The 13,984-nt window shown below is 31.2% G+C and overlaps 2 protein-coding genes across 2 annotated transcripts; one reads left to right on the top strand and one right to left on the bottom strand.

Annotated features, from left to right (window-relative positions):
• Positions 1-4,142: 4,142 nt before the first annotated feature.
• SRAE_X000199300 (Reverse transcriptase domain and Integrase,catalytic core domain and Ribonuclease H-like domain and AT hook-like family and Aspartic peptidase domain-containing protein) lies at positions 4,143-10,511 on the top strand (the record flags this gene model as incomplete). Its single annotated transcript, XM_024642774.1, has 2 exons — positions 4,143-6,823; positions 6,872-10,511. 2 exons carry the CDS (start codon positions 4,143-4,145, stop codon positions 10,509-10,511), a joined length of 6,321 nt encoding a protein of 2,106 aa, XP_024499464.1.
• Positions 10,512-10,899: 388 nt separating this feature from the next.
• Positions 10,900-11,364, bottom strand: SRAE_X000199200 (Hypothetical protein; the record flags this gene model as incomplete). The annotated part of the gene is made up of 1 exon (XM_024642763.1): positions 10,900-11,364. The coding sequence occupies one exon, from the start codon at positions 11,362-11,364 to the stop codon at positions 10,900-10,902; it is 465 nt and encodes a 154-aa protein (XP_024499463.1).
• Between the last annotated feature and the right edge of the window lie 2,620 nt (positions 11,365-13,984).

Genomic DNA, 13,984 nt, shown 5'->3' with positions numbered 1-13,984 from the left:
GTGTTCATTTTTTGTTGTATTTTTTTATTATCAAAAAACATTTTTTTTAAATTTTTTTTTTTGCTATGTAATATAGTTAGGAAAATGCAATTTATTTACATATAAATTAATATAAATATTGAAAAAAATTTACATACACATAAACTCCTATTATATATATTATATAATATAGATTAATTAGTACAATACCGTTCTCACCTGGAAAATAAGTGGAATAATGATTATATCCCTAATAAATATATATTCTAAATATATATATGCGAGTATTGAGTAGGTGAAATTATTTTCAATTTTTAAAAAAAATTTCATCTTCATATAGTAAAAGCTTCAAGAACGCAAAAAAATAACTTTTTTATTATTAATAATTTTAACATAAAATTTTGTATAAAGGTAAAAAATGGCTAAAAAATTTGTTTTTTATAATAAAAAGATGAAAAAAATAACATCTAAAGCTTTATTTGGTTAAACGAAAATTTTTAATTACCATAACTTTCTTCAAAATTAGAAATTTGAGAAAAAGAAAAAAACGACTGGGCGTATTTAAATTCTCTATCGAATGACTGTGGATTTATAATTTTTTGACCTCTGGTCCCAGAGTTACTTGGTAAAGTATGTTTTTTACAAATTTTTATATACAGTTTTTTTTTAAAATTTTATATTTAAAAAAAATATTTTCAAGCCAAATTTTAAATTTAGCTTTATTTTGGCCAAGATATAGCCGAGAAATTATTTTTTAATAAAAACCAATTGAAAACATAGACTTCATTTAATCTATATTTGGCACAAACAAATTTCAATGCAAGTTTAAAATGACCAAATTTTTTATTTATATTAATATTTGAAAAAATATAAAAAGTAATTTGAAGATACTTTTATTTTTTATTAAATGAATATAATTTCATAACATATGAACCAGAAAACTTCAAGATATTAAAAAACCATTTATTTAAAGTAAATTTAAAGAGGCTACTTTTAAAACGAAATATTTATAGACCAAATTTTTAAATAGGCATAATTTTTATTAAAATAAAAATTTCAATTTAAACTTATTTTATATGATATCTAATACTGATTATAATTTTTAAAAAATAAATTAAATATTTTTTAAATTTTTTATAATAAACTTAGCTTTTTTCATATTATTAAAAATCTTTTTTTAAAAGAAATAAAAAGTTTATAACATCTTATTATCAAATATCAAAAAATTTATCAAATTAAAAAAAAAAATAATAAAATAACTGTTTCTTTTTGTAATTTTAAATAAAAGATAAAATACTAATATACTTTAACTAACAATAATTAAAAAAAATCCACCTAAATTCTTATTAGTATATAATATATAATATCAAACAAATACCAATAACATCCTATTTTGAAATGTATAATGATTTCTAAAGTATATATAAAAGTACTTTTTTATCCTTATAAAAAATAAATAACAAATAACATATATTTATAACTTTATATAAAATTTTATTTTTAAAAATAGTAAAAAACTATTAAATTGAATGAAAATAATAATAATTAAGAAGATATTCAAAAAATTTGCTAAACAAAAATCAAATTAATAAAGAGTTGAAAATTTTGTTATAATATAAATCGTAAACAACTTAAATTTCTTGAGGTTGTTTTAGTTTTTGCACTGCTACTACTTCCAAATATGGAAGTAGCTAGCTAATAATAAAAATTACACATAAAGAAAAGGTTGATATTTATTAAAGGAGAGAAATACAATTTTTAACATAAAAATCAAATAAAATAATAAAAATTTACATTTATATATTTTCTTTTTATGGGCGGTGCCCATAACTTTTCCCTGCTATTAAAGTTCTTTGTTCCATCAAAATTCCATTGTTTCTGTGCTAATTTTCAGAGTTTTGTTCTTGAATAATTTTAAAATATAAAAATATTTTTTTTTTTTTTTGAATAGGTAGATGTAGGTGAAATAGTTGGAGATTTTGGATAAGGTTTAGTTTTATATTGTTCAACAACTTGGATCTACTTCGTGGTATAATTGATCTTGCGGTCTAAATGGATTTTCCAGTTTCAGAAACCACTTTTTTTTTAAAATTCCATATTTGGTTGTAGAAGTTTTCCAAATTTAGTAACATGAATTTCATATTTGGGTATATCAGGTCTCTATATATGATAATAATATTTCTAAATACGGAATTTAGATTCTTCTTATATGGTTATACTAGTTCTATATATGGAAACCGGCTTCTCCTAATATGGTAATGATATTTCTATATATGGAAGCTAAATTTCCTAATATGGTAATGATATTTCTATATATGGAAACCAAATTTTCCTAATATGGTATTGATATTTCTATATATGGTAACCAAATTTTCCTAATATGGTATTAATATTTTTATATATGGAAGCTAAATTTCCTAATATGGTATTAATATTTCTATATATAGTAACTAAATTTTCCTAATATGGTATTGATATTTCTATATATGGTAACCAAATTTTCCTAATATGGTATTAATATTTCTATATATGGTAACCAAATCTTTCTAATATGGTATTAATATTACTATATATGGAAACCAAATTTTCTTAATATGGTATTAATATTTCTATATATGGCAACTAAATTTTCCTAATATGGTATTGATATTTTTATATATGGAAGCTAAATTTTCCTAATATGGTAATGATATTTCTCTCCTTTAATAAATATCAACCTTTTCTTTATGTGTAATTTTTATTATTAGCTAGCTACTTCCATATTTGGAAGTAGTAGCAGTGCAAAAACTAAAACAACCTCAAGAAATTTAAGTTGTTTACGATTTATATTATAACAAAATTTTCAACTCTTTATTAATTTGATTTTTGTTTAGCAAATTTTTTGAATATCTTCTTAATTATTATTATTTTCATTCAATTTAATAGTTTTTTACTATTTTTAAAAATAAAATTTTATATAAAGTTATAAATATATGTTATTTGTTATTTATTTTTTATAAGGATAAAAAAGTACTTTTATATATACTTTAGAAATCATTATACATTTCAAAATAGGATGTTATTGGTATTTGTTTGATATTATATATTATATACTAATAAGAATTTAGGTGGATTTTTTTTAATTATTGTTAGTTAAAGTATATTAGTATTTTATCTTTTATTTAAAATTACAAAAAGAAACAGTTATTTTATTATTTTTTTTTTAATTTGATAAATTTTTTGATATTTGATAATAAGAAGTTATAAACTTTTTATTTCTTTTAAATAAAGATTTTTAATAAATATGAAAAAAGCTAAGTTTATTATAAATAATTTAAAAAATATTTTCTTTATTTTTTAAAAATTATAATCAGTATTAGATATCATATAAAATTGTTGGAGGCAACGCCTCCAGGCATATGTATATAAACCTCATCCTCACTGAGGATGAGGTAGTTATTGTTAATTTGTACACTATTAATGCTAAATAAATAGTTAACATGGAGGTTCCACCGTTACGAAACCGCTACCCACACTATGAAACCGTAAGTTTTTAATTATTATTCTACTATACATAATTACTTCCCATAACCATGTTAATACTACCATTCCTAAATATACCTCCCTTTAACGGCAAATTCCTTATCTATACTATCCCATCGTAAATGGGATCCTTTTGCCATTACACAACCCTCATTTATTATTTCTTTATGCTTATTAGTTTACAACGAACAGACTCACCGAATGTACTTTGTACATTCCCAGACAGATAACGATTACACTTTGGCTAATCTTAGTAACAATTTATCAGTACCCACGCATATCCTTTGTAATTCGGTTTGTACTAGTAATTACACTGACCGTGGGCAAATTCCATCTTACTGACTATTAACTGTCTTTTAATTTGTAGTGTCATCATACTTACTAGCACTTAGTACATGATGGCACATTTTTACACTCTTTGATTCGTCAGACGTTAAACTATACAAATTACAACATTTACTTCTTCGAATAGCCTACGCTTTCCATAAGATGTAACAATAATGTCTACTTAGTTTCACACCCACATAATTGTGATAAACTAGACATTCTTGTTTAAGTAATTCACTTTTTGAATTTCTGCTTACGAGCAATCATCTATCTTGTAATTTCTAGGTACGTAGTCTCCCTTTCTTAGTTTCGACATGAAAAGACTTTTTAAGCGTAATACAAGTAAGTATGATGATCAGCACAACTCCTTTGTTGTGTCTTTCAATGCTATGAAGCCCCTATGGCTTCAAGAGCAACGTAAGGGTTTACACTTATCTGCTGACGAGCAGAACATAATCCTTAACAACCAGCGCGGAGCTTTAGAACAATTAATTCTAGCTAACGGTCTCGACACCGCGCTATACCAGAGACTCTTTCCTCTTCCTCTCCTCCAAGAAAGCGACCTTAACCTTCAACTCCTTTCACATGAGAAAGAGTTGGACGATGCCTTCTGTAGGGAGATAGGGAAAATCGTTCCATACCTTCAGAACTCCACCATACAAGGTGTTGAGTCTTATAGACGCGCTTTAGACTCCGCAATGCTTTCAATTGCGAAGAACAGCTCTCGGAAAGACATCCTTGATAAGCTTGCAGCGCCATATTTAGCCACCCTACTCTCTAAGGTGTATGGGCTAGTTAAGTCTTACTATGAGACAAGTCTCACTCAAACACACCTGAATCCTCAATCTTCCCTCCTCGGAAATCTTGACCTTATAATACGTCTCATGGAAGATGATGGCTTGCGGGCCAATATAGGATCATCCATTACACCACCTAAGCAGAATAACCACCCCGTAGAGAATTATTCGACTCGCTTTGAGGACTATGTCCTCCGCATAGATGGGATACGCATGGATTCTATCGAAATGCACAATAACCATGCATTACGGAACGAACGAAGACGTCAGTTCGTCTCCGGGTTGGATGAAAATCTACGTATCCTTGTTGTACCCCCTGGGTATTACTGCTTTTGGCATTCTTTCAAACAGGCGTACTTTAATGGATTTACTAGACTACACCCAACCGTGCCCTTATTTGGTAAGAAACCAAATACTAAAACTAACAATAATAACCAAACTAACGGTAAATCGAAAGGTAAGAATAACAACAAAAAGTCTAACAATAATAACAAGAAAAACGATAACAAGAAAAATAATTCTTCCACTAACAACACCACGTACCAGACACCTGGATTTTTGAACAACAATAAATCCACCGGTAACAGTACTAACAAAAAGCCTTCTCGTAATCAGAAACGACAATCGCAGATTAATACCATTGCCACTGAAGTTAGTGAACAGCGCACGTTGTTGCAGTCATTAATAGACAAACTGTCCTTATTTGATATACCACACGCGACACTCACTATCATATGCTTCATCGCCATACTGTCATCTACATCTGCATGGAATTGTCCTCGCACGCCTCCTCACTATCCATCCGTTTTTCGTCAATCAACATATGATCTTTCGGTCACTGAGTCGCTTGAAATCAGTAAAATGCATAACAAGTGCAAACCAGAAGATTTCCACCCGTCTTTACGCATCGGTAGCTACTTCGTCACCGACGGCTCGACATTTGCCAAAAAATCACACGCTGACGAAACGGAACTGAAAACGTGTACACCCTACATAACATTCCTCAATAAGTCAAATAATGATGTTTTCATCGCACGCCGGCATGACAATCAATTCGCACCCACGACTTTTGACTTACTTCTAGACATATATGCATACCATCACGCATTCAATGAGACATGCCCCCAGACAGGAGAAGAAGAATTGTCCCTCCCTTCAGGAAGGACTGTGCCGACAACGCCAATCCGAAAGCGAAAGCGTCTAGACGCCTTCGACATCGCTTTCTTTCCGGAAATGAAAGATCTCAGAAAAGATTTCGACCTCAAAACTTTCAAAATAACCGATTTGGAAGCAGAATTAGAACGCCTGAAACAGAAAGCTTCTCTCGCAACGGATGCCCTCCTACGAATGAAACATGCGCCAACCACAGTTAGTCCTCGCATCACTCAACTCGAATCCGCCTTAGAAGAGTCTCGACAACAAACTTCTTCGGCTCAGTCGGCATTTCTATCCAGTCAGAAAATGGTAGAGGACCTTCGGAAGGACATCACAGACCTTCAAGAAGAGCAGCGTCGTTATCGCCAGCTCTCAGAGGGATCTCAGAACGCGATGGTCACCGTTCAACAAAGCTATACAACGGAGAAGAATAAATTAATGAAAGAACACGAATCTCGACTCGCCACTATGCGTGCTTCGCATACAGACGCGATTGAACGCCTTTGTGACGACCTCAAGTTATCCTGTAACAAACGCATCAAAGAAGCTGACCTTAAAAATTCAGCCTCTCTTACTCTACAACATAACCAAGACAAAGAACAATATCAAAAGGATTTAGCCCGTGTCAAAAACGAATATGATCGTTCGAAGCAAGCTGCAATCGCCGAAATGCAGACAGTTTTTGATCAGCAGTTAGCTGAAGTCAAGAATTGTCTTCCTGCGATTCCAGACATCAAGATGGAAACTGACAACGCAGCCCATTACGTAGAGAAACTTACTGAACAGGCTCGTGTAATCAGCTCTTTACAGCAAGCTTTAGCTTCTCATGACACTAAACAAACCACTAACACCGCTCCTTATGATACCACTTTGTGTACTTCTTATAATAATTTTGTTACTTTCCTTGACCATGTCAAAAACTTTAACGTTGCTGACGCCGTGTCAACCTTACCTAGCAGTATTGTCTCGTTACTAACTTTCATCTCCACTATTGTTGGGACACGTTTACTTGCAAAACATCGAGAACGTCTGCAACCTCAACAGTATGGACCTTAGTTATCCACAGTAACAACGACTACTAACCCCATTAGGTCGAAACGTTCGCCATTATGGACATTTGGTGACGGCCCGGTTAAACATTCCATTAATGTTTTATTGACCGAAGCTCTTCCCACACTTCGCCTGATGGTTGATGGCCTACCAGTTCACGTACTTCTTGACACTGGAGCTTCCATCAACGTTGCCCATCAGCGAATTGCTTCGAAATTAGCATCCTCATTAACGGCACGACCAGTCCCTAAAGACGTAATCGCGTCTTCCGCTAATGGAAGTAGCATTTCCCTCACCGCATGTGTCTCCTTGGACATAACCTTAGGAAATGAGAAGATTCACATTGAGTGTTATATCAGTCCTGACATTAACCATGATCTAATCATTGGCCAACCCGGCCTACGCATGTTTGGAGATTTTGCTATCCAATGGTCTACAGGAACCATTCTCCTTGGAAACTACCGTTTTCCAATTGATAACACGTTTCCCTTTCGCACCACGAAAGAGGAAACTCTTAACCCTTTAAGTTCTTCTGTCATTAATCCTTCGATAATGACACAATCCTTCACTGACGGCACTTCGGTGTACGCAATCACTAATCCCTACTTTAAAGGAAGCAATCGTCTAGTTACCTATAATACAATATCCCCTATTTACGGCGATCGTATTAACTTTCTCATAGATAACCACGGAAACAACCTCGTGGCCCTTCCTAAGAACACTTTTTTAGGATATGTAACATTAATTGAGACAGTTTCTGACTTTGAGATCCGCATAACCAATAACGGTTACAGCAGTGATGAAGCTGATGTATGTGATAGACTACCACCTTACCCCTCGTCTTCGCAAGCACCCTTGTTAGATAAGGATGCATTTGTAAAACTTGTTCAGGAACAGCCTGATATCTTAGATACTACACAGCGTGGAACTTTTACAAACCTCTTATGGACATACAGAGATGTCTTTTATGAATTTAACGCAACCCCTGGCCAATACAACGGCCCTGAGCAACTTGCATTAAAAACTATAGAACATGATTTACCTCGCCCCATACGGGCCCCGAGGTACACACTAGAAAAAGAGCAGGAAGTCGCTAAACAAGTAGAAGACATGCTTAACCATGATATGATTGAGCCATCACGCACTCCTTACTTATCTAGAATTAATTTAGTTAAGAAGAATAATGAGTGGCGATTTGTAGTTGACTTTCGTAATATTAATAAATTAATACAGCCACAGTCACATCACATTCCGCGGATCGACACTATCCTCGATAAAGCCGCTGGAAAAGCTTTCTACACCTCTCTTGATCTGAAGAATGGCTTTCACCAACTTACACTAGACAAGAATAGCCGTTACTTTACCGGCTTCCCTACACACATGGGAATTTTCCAATACAAACGTATTCCTATGGGACTCGTCGGTAGTCCCGATTTTTTTAACCACGTCATGGAACAAGTTTTCAGTGACACTAACAATTTCGTCTATCTTGACGATATCCTCCTTACTGACAATAGTATTACCGAGCACCTGACTAACATTGAACAAGCCTTACACAAAGCCCACCGTTTTGGCCTCCGATTTTCGCTTGCAAAATGTCTTTTCTTTCAATCATCTTTAGAATATTTAGGTTTTCTCATTTCGGGAGACGGCATACGAACAAACCCCACGAAAACAGAAGCACTATCGAAGAAACCCATTCCTAGAAACGAAAAGGAACTTCGCTCCTTCTTAGGTGCCGCCAATTACTATAGAAAACACATCCCATCTTATAGTTCAATTGCTAACATCCTCTACGATTGCACATCTAACTTTTTGTGGACTTCCCGTCACACGGAAGCTTTTGAAAAATTAAAACAAGCAATCATAACTGCATGCACACTCGCACCACCTAACCAGAATCTACCCTTCACGATTCTAACAGATGCTAGTATTCAAGGTATTGGAGCCGCCCTCATGCAAGAGAACCGTCCCATAGCCTTTGCATCCCGCACGCTGAAAAAAGCGGAACTAATGTATGCTCCAGTGCAACTGGAAGCTCTAGGCTTGGTATTTGCTTTGAAGTCGTTTAGCCCATACATATATGGAAAAAGGACAACGATCCTAACTGATCAATCCAGCTTGCTTAGTTTAATGACCAAGAACGATGTTTCTAACATCCTAGACCGCTATAAGACTTACATAATGGGATTCGACCTTGATATTAAATATATCAAAGGCACGGACAATACCGTTGCCGACTATCTTAGTCGCAACATTTTTAACGTAGAACTAACGTCCACCACATATATAGACGCTTTTCCTAGTGTCTCTAGTTACTTACAACTGCCATATCACATAGATGCATTTACGAAATACCTAAATGATAAAGAACGTTTACTTTACCTTAATGGTAAATTTTCGGCAAGAGGTAAAACACGCTTTTATGTACCACAAATTTTACGCTTCATCCTCCTCACTCGGTGGCATGAGCATCCCCTGCTTGGAAACCATAATGGTTTCGACAAAGGATCTGCTAAATTTAAAGAAATCTTCTCCTGGCCTTCCATGGATCATGATATAAAGAAATCCTGGTCAGCTTGTACTCAATGTTTACATAATAAACATCACCCGACTTTAGCAGCTCCGGTAGCAACAAAAGCAATACCATTACCTCCTTCTCCATGGCACACACTCAGCTTAGATCACATAGTGATTAGTGAAAATCACTATGCCTTAGTAATCATGGACGAATTTAGTAAATTCGTCATAATACGACGTACAGTTAACCTAGGTACGTTAGCGGTCATTACAATCCTTCAGGAAATTATCTTCCTTTTTGGCTGTCCAGTTATTCTCAAATCTGATAATGGACCCGCATTTATCTCTAGCAATTTCAAATCTTTTTGTAATACATTTGACATATCTCACCATCAAGTTTCTGCGTATAATCATCAAGGAAACGGAATAGTAGAGCGATTCAATCGCACTATTCGTGAGTCCATCCGTTTATATAAACAATCAACTTTAGATGAAATTTTATGGACTTCTCAGTACGCTCATAATTTTGGTTACTTAACGACTCAGAATGGGAAACCAAAGGAGTTTATATTGAACACACCTGATAGATGGTTAGATGACGCTTATATCAACAATCAACTATCGGGGAGACAGGACCTTCTGTTATTCATGAAACAACAATTACACCCGAAGAAACTGCCAGCAAACGATAAAGAACCAAACATACTGAAGAAAGGCACGATAGTTTACAAAAGAAACCCGGCCGCCCATAAAAATGATGCACAATACGATGGTCCTTTTGTCATTCTTGAAAATGTTCATGGTGACTCCTATTTTATATCAAAAACATCTCGAAATGGCAGGCCAATTGGTCAACCATTTAAGGCAAATGCACGTTTATTAAAGGTAGCACCATCCATAATACAAAAACAGATACTTCCACCACCTACAGAGACCAATTCAGATATTTCGCAAGAAATAGTCCCGACACTGCCATCCCACCAAAAAAGGGGACGTCCTAAGAAACCAACTGTCACTGAAGATTCTTTACCATTAACTAACCCAATAGTAAAAACCACGCGAAAACGTGGTCGTCCAAAGAAAAAGATTACTACTGCATCTAACACGGTCGAAAAAAACACACCGCGACCCCGTGGAAGACCCAAAAAGGTTAATAATTAGCACGCTTAATTATTCCCTTTTCCACGTAAAAAAAAAAAAAAATTTACATAATAATGACACCTTTAATACAACTAACACATTTTATTATTTTGTTTCACTATTTTTGTATGCTCCATACTAAAAACAATAATATTGTTATACTCATAGTATATTACAATCCATACACTATATAATTTGCACTGCCTAATTATTTATGTGTTTTTGTTTATTTTTAAATTTCATTTTCTTTTTTTTTTTTTTTCTTCTTCACCTAAACATTACTCTTTTTGTTTCATTTTATTGTTATAATACTTTTCTTTTGCGACTTACTACTTATTTGCAACAAGTATTATTTTTATTATTATTATTACTCTTATTATTAACGTTTTTGCAACATACCTGTTAGCGACTACAATTGCAACATTGAACTTGCGACTACAACAAATAACAACCATAAATAGACAGAGACAATAATAACAATTCCAGTGATTGTGTTGTCACCAAGAATACGACGAATACCACTTTCATATTCTGATGAATTAATTGTTATATAATACAATCCATCGATAGTTAAGTCTTCATTATCAATCAAATAATCTAAGTTTACATAAGCTGTAATATTTAAGCTGTATGTACAGGATGCAGTTTGAATGTCTGTTTTGATATATTGAATTACAGATAAGCTAAAATTTTTTGTTCTTAACACTATCACAAACATTTTTGATTGATGAATGCAAAACTTGAGATTGGTTAAAACTTTTAAAATTAGGACAAATTTGAAAAGAAGGAAGACAGCAACAGCTAACAGGACAGTGGCTATCTCCAAGCGGATAACAAGATCACGGCATTCACAAACAAACTTCTCGTTAGACATCTGGATTAAAAAAAAAAAAAAAAAACTAGCAAACGCGAAATAAATAACACGAAAAAAAAAAAAAAAAATTAAATAATAAAAGAATAGAAATAAATACGAAGCATCGAATGAATTAGTAATTTTTATTGTTTTGATGTTTTTTTATGCTAATTTTTGATCAACTTCCTTTCACCCTTTTATTGTTTAGTTTTTGCTTTGTTTTGTTTTTTTTCTACATATGACCATTTTAAAACATTACCTCAATGCTTTTTGGGGGGATGTTGGAGGCAACGTCTCCAGGCATATGTATATAAACCTCATCCTCACTGAGGATGAGGTAGTTATTGTTAATTTGTACACTATTAATGCTAAATAAATAGTTAACAAAATAAGTTTAAATTGAAATTTTTATTTTAATAAAAATTATGCCTATTTAAAAATTTGGTCTATAAATATTTCGTTTTAAAAGTAGCCTCTTTAAATTTACTTTAAATAAATGGTTTTTTAATATCTTGAAGTTTTCTGGTTCATATGTTATGAAATTATATTCATTTAATAAAAAATAAAAGTATCTTCAAATTACTTTTTATATTTTTTCAAATATTAATATAAATAAAAAATTTGGTCATTTTAAACTTGCATTGAAATTTGTTTGTGCCAAATATAGATTAAATGAAGTCTATGTTTTCAATTTGTTTTTATTAAAAAATAATTTCTCGGCTATATCTCGGCCAAAATAAAGCTAAATTTAAAATTTGGCTTGAAAATATTTTTTTTAAATATAAAATTTTAAAAAAAAACTGTATATAAAAATTTGTAAAAAACATACTTTACCAAGTAACTCTGGGACCAGAGGTCAAAAAATTATAAATCCACAGTCATTCGATAGAGAATTTAAATACGCCCAGTCGTTTTTTTCATTTTCTCAAATTTCCATTTTTGAACAAAGTTATGGCCATTTAAACCTTACTTTGGGTCTAATTTGGACCAGTTAAAAATAATTTTTTAAATTTTTTCTTACAAAAAACAAATTCCCTGGCCAAAATTAAGCTATATAAAAAAATTGTTCTTAAAAATATTAATTTTAAATATAATTTATTAAAGAAAAATGGTAAAAGTACAAACAGACTGATGTAACTTTGGGACCAGTGGTCATAAAATTATGAATCCATAGTCATTCGATAGAGAATTTAAATATGCCCAGGCCTTTTTTTTTTTCTCAAATGTCTATTTTTTGAAAAAGTTATGGCCAATTAACATTTACTTTGGGTATAATTTGAACCAGTTAAAAATAATTTTTTTAATTTTTTCTTACAAAAAACAAATTTAATGGCCAAAATTAAGCTAATTTTTAAAATTCCATAAAAAAATATTTAATAGGAAAAAAGTTATATGCAAATAAAGGTTTAAAAAATTCATAAAAAACAAACTTACCTAAGTAACTCTGGGACCAGAGGTCATAAAATTATAAATCCACAGTCATTCGATAGAGAATTTAAATACGCCCAGTCGTTTTTTTCATTTTCTCAAATTTCCATTTTTGAAGAAAGTTATGGCCATTTAAAATTTTTGTTTGACCAAATAAGGCTTTAGATGTAAATTTTTTTATATTTTTAATATGAAAAACAAATTTTTTGGCCATTTTTTACCTATGTACAAAATTTTATGTTAAAATTATTAAAAATAAAAAAGTTAATTTTTTGCGTTCTCGAAGCTTTTACTATATGAAGATGAAATTTTTTTTTAAAATGATTACGTTTTTCGTAATCAGCATGTTTTTCTCTATTAGAAAAGTTATTTAAATATTTAAAAATTGAAAATAATTTCACCTACTCAATACTCGCCTATATATATTTAGGATTTCAGCAGTTACCTCATTATTAGTTACTAATTTATTTGGAATTTTTGTTAATTTGTTAATTTCTGTTACAAGCGCGTGCTTCGCACATGCTTGCTTGCAGGGCAGGTCTTTTGTGTAAGCTATAGATTTTTTCATTTTATGGGTGATTTAAAGCATGTATTTCAGAAGCTCAAATTTTAAAAATTTTTTAACTAATGTGATCTATTGTATCATAAAAAAATATTTTTTGATTATTTCCTTATTTTTCAACATTTTTTTATTTTTTTAAAATTTTTCTATATGCAAATTGATAAAATAATTATATGAATAAATAATTAAATCTTTAAATTTATACATTGACATTTTTCCTTTACAGCTATAGCTATAAAAAACAATTAGTGTAAAAAATCATTTATTTTTTTAATTTATTATTATTATAAATATAAACTTATAAAATATATAAAAGTTAAAAAAAATTAACGTAAATTGTTACATTATCATTATAAATTGGTATATATCATTTTTTTATGTTGATATTTATGTTGAATAACACTTTTTAAAACTTTGATTATCCTAAGAGGAAAAAATTGTTAGAAATTTTTTACACGTTTTTGCGCATAACTCAAGAACGAAAAATGATAAAAATATGATCTAGTGGCCAAAATGTAGAGAATAAAAATCCCCCGAGACGTTTTTTTCATTTTTTCAAGAATTATAGCGTTTTGAAAATTTTTTAAAAATTTTAAATTTTTTAAATAGAAGATGATTTTTAGTTAATATCTCAAGAACAAATAATTTGTT

This window comes from Strongyloides ratti, scaffold srae_chrx_scaffold0000003 (genome assembly GCF_001040885.1).
Source record: "Strongyloides ratti genome assembly S_ratti_ED321, scaffold srae_chrx_scaffold0000003".
NCBI classification, from domain to species: domain Eukaryota; kingdom Metazoa; phylum Nematoda; class Chromadorea; order Rhabditida; family Strongyloididae; genus Strongyloides; species Strongyloides ratti.
This window is presented reverse-complemented; position numbering and strand designations above follow the sequence as displayed.